This window comes from Euphorbia lathyris, chromosome 3, assembly GCF_963576675.1.
Source record: "Euphorbia lathyris chromosome 3, ddEupLath1.1, whole genome shotgun sequence".
Taxonomy (NCBI): Eukaryota; Viridiplantae; Streptophyta; class Magnoliopsida; order Malpighiales; family Euphorbiaceae; genus Euphorbia; species Euphorbia lathyris.
Window position 1 is genome coordinate 104,161,563 of NC_088912.1, and position 6,979 is coordinate 104,168,541.

At 34.3% G+C, this 6,979-nt stretch overlaps 1 protein-coding gene across 1 annotated transcript; it reads right to left on the reverse strand.

Annotated features, from left to right (window-relative positions):
• Window positions 1–3,357: 3,357 nt before the first annotated feature.
• Window positions 3,358–6,066, reverse strand: LOC136223212 (uncharacterized). The gene is made up of 4 exons (XM_066011098.1): window positions 5,703–6,066; window positions 4,272–4,354; window positions 3,941–4,017; window positions 3,358–3,853 (listed from the first exon to the last, which is right to left on the reverse strand). The coding sequence occupies exons 2-4, from the start codon at window positions 4,338–4,340 to the stop codon at window positions 3,604–3,606; spliced, it is 396 nt and encodes a 131-aa protein (XP_065867170.1). The 5' UTR covers window positions 4,341–4,354; window positions 5,703–6,066; the 3' UTR covers window positions 3,358–3,603.
• Between the last annotated feature and the right edge of the window lie 913 nt (window positions 6,067–6,979).

Genomic DNA, 6,979 nt, shown 5'->3' on the forward strand with positions numbered 1-6,979 from the left:
AAGTTTATGAACAAAATTAACGAGCTGCTTCTGAACAAATAAATGAGCAGCTCGTGAAAACTTGAGCTCGCCAATTTTCTGACAAGCCGAACATGAACTAACCAAAGATCGGCTCGACTCAGAACGATTACAGCCCTAAAATACGAGAACCATCAAACAAATGTCATGTTAGCTAAGGTCATTTTCTTTGTTACTTAATTTCAGTATCAATCAGTTCAATAGCATTCAATTCAGTAACTTATTATAATTATTAGAACTATTATTATTTTTATACGCCTTTTATTTTAATTATTCCTATTTTTAAAGAATTATATTATTATTTCAGTAGAATTCAGTTAAGTTTTTTTCAATAAAAAAGAATAGAGCCTAACTACCTTCTAAAATTATCAAACTTCCACTATGCAAATGCTAAAGATACTGCAATGGATACATATTTTCTACATGATAAATTTAGTGAGTGAATTACTAAACCAAGCCACCATTTCCTACCTCTAGCCCCGTGAACAGACGGAAATACCCTTTGGACAATTTTCAAAAATCCCAAAACCTCTCGAACACCCTAAACTCTATTGGATCAAATCCGGACTAATTTCTCAACCAAACCATGGATCGTGACAGGGGCGGTAAAGGGAAAGCAAAAATGGTACGATTTACGGTTTTATTTTGTTGATTTGTGCTTCGTTTTTGAATCTGTGAGGGTTTTTGAGAAATTACAGAATTCAAATAGTTTACGAAATTTAGCAGTATAACCGTTGATTCACCTATTTTACTTCTCTGCAACTGGTTAACTTATCTATCCCCCTATTTTACCCCTTCTTCTTTCACAGTTTTATCTCTATGTTTTCTCTCTCTCTTCTCTGCTAAAAAAGATAAAAAGAACAATTGGCTATAGAATTTCGGAGCTTGTCTGACAGAAAGATTGTAAAACCCCTTACCGATGGAGGAGTCCAAATCGGAGTCCAGAGAGGAGAGCACCGAGGTTTATTTTATAGATGATGTAATTTCCTCTATCTCCAAAACACCATTGACGTGCTTCGTCCGGGTAAAAATTTGCACTCTATTCCTGCAATTCAGATTTCATTCCTCCATGTAATCACGACCAAAACCATTATACTTTCGCTAATAAGGCAGAATTGCAGTTGCATCACATATGCTTTCGTTGCTCAGCTCCAACAATGTACTGTTGCTGTTTTCACTATTCAAAAGTTGATCATATAGTGTGTTTCAGCAATCGTATTGCTAAAACATACTACATGATCAACGTATCGAGTAGTGAAAATAGCATCCGTACATTGTTGGAGCTGAGCAACGAAAACATCTTGACAAGTATGCAAATGCAATTTTGCCTTACTGGCAAAAGTACTAGTGGTTATGATTACATGTATGAATGAAATCTTAATTGTAGGAATAGAGTACAAATTTTCGTCCGAACGAAGCATATCAACAATGTTTTATGAACAAGCACGATTATAATGTTCATGAAAGGGCTTGTTGGTTCGATTATTTTTTTAATAATAATACTTCTATAAAGGTGGAAATGTAAGACTACGTAATTTTTTTTTTTTATCTTTAGTTTTGTGTTAAAGAAATTTCAAATAAACAATAATTAATGAGCAATTCATGAACAAAATTAATGATCGATTACAGTCCTAAAATCCGAAAACCATCGGGGTTAAAAACAAATGTCATGTTAGCTAACTAAATTTTAAAATTATCAAACTTCCACAATGCAAATGCTCAAGATAATGCACTGACTTTTTATGGAGTAAATTACACACATCACCACTGAACTTTGTCTGTTTTCATGTTATGACCACTGAACTTCAAAATGTAACATAAAAGCCACTAAATAAATTACATACATGGTCACTATTACAGTTGACCCGCCTTTTTTACTCTCCCTATTTTACCCTCGTTCCTTCAGAGCTTCATCTCTCTATGTTTTTTTCTCTCTGCTAAATAAATATAAAGAACAATTGGGTAGAGAATCATGCGGCTTGTCCGACAATGAGATTGTAAAACCCGCAGCCGGTGAAGGAGTCTGAATCAGAGTCGATAGAGGAAAAGAGAGCATCGAGGTTTATTTTGTAGATGTTGAATATGTAATTTCCTGTGTCCGTTAAAACACCATTAATGTACTCCGTCCAGGCGAAAGTTTGCACTCTATTCCCACAATTAAGATTTCATTCGTCCATGTAGTCACAACCACAATCACTAGTAAGGCAAAATTGCAGTTGCATACCTGTTAATATGCTTTCGTTGCTCAGCTCCAATCATGTACTACTGTTGTTTTCATATTCAATATGTTGATCATGCGTATTGAATAGTGAAAACATCAGCAATCAATTGTTGGAGCTGAGCAACAAAAACATCTCGACAGGTGTGCAACTAAAATAGAAGTACTAGTGGTTGTGGTTATGATTACATGGACGAATGAAATCTTAATTGTAGGAATAGAGTGCAAATTTTTGTTCGGACGAAGCACATCAATGGTGTTTTAACGACAGAGGAAATTACATATTCAACAACATCTGCAAAATAAACCTCGACGCTCTCCTCTCCTCTCTCGACTCTAACTCTGACTCTACCGACAGCGAGTTTTACAATCTCTCCGTCGGACAAGCCGCAGAATTCTCTACCCAGTTGTTCTTGATATTTTTTTAGAATAGAAGAGAGAGAATAAAAATAATAAAAATATAAAGAGAGAAAGAGATGAAGCTATGAAAGAAAAAGGAAGGGAGAGGTAAAATAGGAAGTGAGAGAAGTTAACCTATCGAAAAGGGGGTCAAATGTCAAAAAGGTAGGTCAACAATAATAGTGGCCACGAATGTAATTTAGTGTAAAGTTCATTGACTTTTATGTTACGTTTTGAAGTTCAATGGTCATACCGTGAAAATGGGCAAAATTCATTGGTCATGGGTGTAATTTCTCCAACTCTTATGTTACATTTTGAAGTTCAGCGACCATACTGAGTAAAGTTCAGTGGCCATGAGTGTAATATAATTGCAATCCTAATAAAACTAAATCACAAATTGAACTCTGATTAATAACCTAGTAGAGATAGAAAGTTTGAGTTTCTGACTCCATTTTTTTTTGCCTTGTTGTCAACTTGATAATGATGGATTGGAATTAGTTTGAGTTGATAACTTGATAAATAACAATGAGACTAGAGGAGAGTGAGTTTAGTAGTTAGTGTTGTTAAAGTTTTTGATGAACGATGATGAAGATCCGGCTCGAATAGAATCATATGATTTGAATCGCGAATCAGTAAAATTCTGTTATAATTTAGATTTGACCTATAGATATGGCTCAAAATAGAGCTTAATCAACTTGAATTGTACGAATAGAATCGTAAGATTCTAATAACAATGACACTGATAAATATTTTCTACTCGACAAATTTACAGAATTCAAATGATTTAGGAGATTTAGCAGTCTAATCCATCCAGGCAAAACTGACGTTATATTTGCTAGTTACTTCACAAATATGCAACATTGACAAGCAGATGCTAAAAGAGCACAGACATTTTATACTGCAAGATAGTTAACAATCTAGAACTCAGTAAATGTAAGTAATTACATTTTAATCATGATTAGTTCAAGCTACTTCTTTCTCTTGTGTACCTGTAAGGATGAAATTGGGGTACCCGTTCTCTTCTTCACAAATGCTCTGGTTCTGCTTTCTGGTTCCTCACTGCTATCGTCGTCGTCGTCATTTTTAAGGGATTCCTCGATACTTTTTGCCAACTTTCTTTTTCCGGCTTCCAATTTGGCATGCAACTTTCTTTCAATAGGATCATTAGAGGATCCACTAATTTTGGATTGGCGCACAACTTTCGCACCGAGGCCAAGCCTAGAAAAAATGCAGACACTCTTATGACAAGCTTAAGATTGCATAAATATAGCTATAAACTGGAGATTGAAATATGGTTATACTGACCTAGCAGGACGGCCCTCTGGTTCTGCTTCTGTTTGATCTTCCACAGTTTTACTCATATTATTAACCCACAGTTCAGCCTGTAAATCAGCATATTCAAACATAAATGAAATGGGAATTTATTAGAAAAACAGTCGGTCTCTTATTATCATTTAGGTAAGCAATGAAATAAATCATATTTAAGTAATCTAAGAATCTATGTTGCATGGAAACAGAAATGGATACCAGAAAACATTATTTCTAAAAAAATATAGCTAGGAACTGGTAATGAAAACGGAAACAGAAACGCAACATAGGTAAGAATTAGAAAGTAAAGGTAAAGAAAGTGATATACCAGTTTAAATGCCTTGTCCAATCTAACAATTTGAGAAGGTTTAGTTTTTTGCTGAGTCTCCATGCTCATTGTTACTTCTTTCACTGCCCAAAAGTTCCAAAGTACCATAGTTAACATATAGTCAGAAATGTAAGTGGCTAATTGTATTGAAAGAGGAAGAGAAAAAAAAACAAGTCAGTTATCCAAAGTTGTTTCAAAGTTACTACGCTAAATCTTATCAATAACTTCTATAATATTTGAGAAAATGAAATCATGATCAACTTGAATAATGAATTTCAGTCTTCACAGAAACCAACCATTCTATCACATGAAATAATACCCAGTAAGGGTTTTCAGATTTTACAGTCAAAACCCTCAAAAACTCAACCCCATTATAGTCAGGCATCAGCCCTTTTGGATACTGCACAGAGTCAAACTCAAAGACTAGCACTAAAGAAAGGCAAGACTCAACTTTTAAAATCTAACATCAGACTGAGGCTTTCAGGTCCATTTTTATTTATGCCTAACTACTTTCTTGTCAAGGATCGGGTGACTGATATATTAAACAAAACAAGCCTCTTTCAAGTGCTCATTTTCAGGTTCTTCGTGATCGCTTAAAGCTTGCATCTCGCCATTGGCTTGACGGGGTGTTTGAGATAATTATCAAACATTATCTCCTAACGGGGTGTTTGTTAGAAGGGATATAGGAGGTGGGATAGGGACAAAAAACACGAGATAAGTTATCCCGTGTTTGTTTGGGAGATAGAAGAGTAAGACAGATAAGGGATAAGCCTCTTATCCCTCAAATCCTATACCCAAGAGGAAGGTGGGATAAGCTCCTGCGATTTTAATAGGATGGAAAAATCCATCTTATCCCTCAAATTAATGTTATATAGTTTAAATAAGGTTAAAGTAGTAAACTGTATTATTTTATCCTATCCTTATCCCGCATACCAAACATTGAATAATAATTCTTGACTATCATATAGTCCCCGTAAAGAGTCTAGCATAAACACTACCACTATCCTAGTCTTTGGATTAGGATTCTAATTTCTCATATAATCCCTTTAGGACTATATCTCTTACACATATCTCAATTACTATTTCTCTCTGTTATTCTTCAATCTAACACATACCTCTTACAGCTTTTTATTTATTTATTTTATTAGTTGCAAATAAGATCTACGCAGGCATAAAGAAGCCTAAATTCGATAATAGGGCAGGGAAATTTATTTGATTTCGCAACCAAAATCGAAACAAAACGTAATTGAAAAATGACACTGAGCTTGAAAAGCTTTTGTCAATCAAAAAGCACAAGTCAATTACAACTAAGCTTTCCATTTGCCTATGACATAAAAATCATATATCTAATGGAAACGGATGCTAAGCTCACTCTATTCTTTCTCTATTAAAACTTAAAAACAGAGGCATAAATCTAATAATTTATTCTACCTGAGTGCTTTGTTCAATCTTGATGGTGAAGACAAGGAGGCGATGAACCGGAAACAACCGTGATAGGTTGATTGAAGGTCCGCTCTTGATCCTTTAAGACCGCAACTATTGAAGGGGGTCGTAGTAGAGGAGTGTCAAAGCTTGACAGCTATACTGAAGATGCAAATGGAGCTCCGGACTTCAAAACTGGAAATATCGGCGCCGGAGCTGAAGACAGGGAGTGGACGAGAAAATGAGGGACGATGGAGGTAGATCGAGAGAGAAGAAGCACAAATAGAATTAGGGATTTTTTCTATGGCGTACGAAATTGAAGAACCCTAAAAATTGGATTCAATTGTGAGGTAAAAATTGGAATATTTCTCAATATTTTTCTCCCAATTGTGTAAAATGGGAGACTATTTATAACATAAAATAGGTCTTTACCCATTAGGCCTTGTTTGGATGGAGGTATCTTAAAGTAAGTGAAGGTAAGTGAGGATAGCTAATTTTGTTTGTTTTGAGGTGTAATTGAATGTAATAGTAAGTGAGGGTAGGTGAGGTGAAATTTGGCTTATTTTCTTTAGATTTTTCTTTTCCAAAATTACCCTCTATATTTTATTTTAAAATAAGACATTGTTTGGATATAAAAGTAAGTTTATATATAACCTACCTTATCTTACTTTACTTTACCATCAAACCAAACATAATTACATTATTAAATCATCACTTACCCTACCTTCAATCCAAACACAATAAGTTATTTCATACACTTCACTTACCTTACCTTACATTACCTTACTTTAAAATACCTCCATCTAAACAAGACCTTAGTAAAAAAAAAAATCTAATTAGAACACAATCTTTATTTTTTAAAGATTTCCTTAATTTTTTTTTTTTTGAATGAGATTTCCTTAATTTTGATTAGGAAAATTTCCCTAATTATTAGGAAAATATTTCCTACTTTAATGGGCTCCCTTAAATCAAAGCATAAAGATCGTGAATGCCCAACTTGCGAAGAACAAATTTAAATCGTACATTGCTAAGATCTTGCTAAAAAGATCCGTCAATTACAACTTTGTAGAAACATAAAAAAAAACAATGAGACCATCAATATTTACATCTCGCACAAATTGATAATCAACTTCAGTGTATTTTGTCCTCTAATGAAACATAAGTTATGTGTTATATACAAAACGAATCGACTATACAATTGCATCTCCTTTTTATGTTGTACTCTAAGATCACCGAGCAACTATCTTAACCACTTCAATTCACAGGTGATGGTGGCCATATAATGA

Excerpts from the sequence above, each read along its gene's own strand:
- LOC136223212 (XM_066011098.1), bottom strand. The coding sequence starts at position 4,340 with ATGAGCATGGAGACTCAGCAAAAAACTAAACCTTCTCAAATTGTTAGA. Across the intron at positions 4,018-4,271 it reads TGGACAAGGCATTTAAACTG|GCTGAACTGTGGGTTAATAA; the intron begins GTATATCACTTT and ends GCTGATTTACAG. Across the intron at positions 3,854-3,940 it reads CCAGAGGGCCGTCCTGCTAG|GCTTGGCCTCGGTGCGAAAG; the intron begins GTCAGTATAACC and ends CATTTTTTCTAG.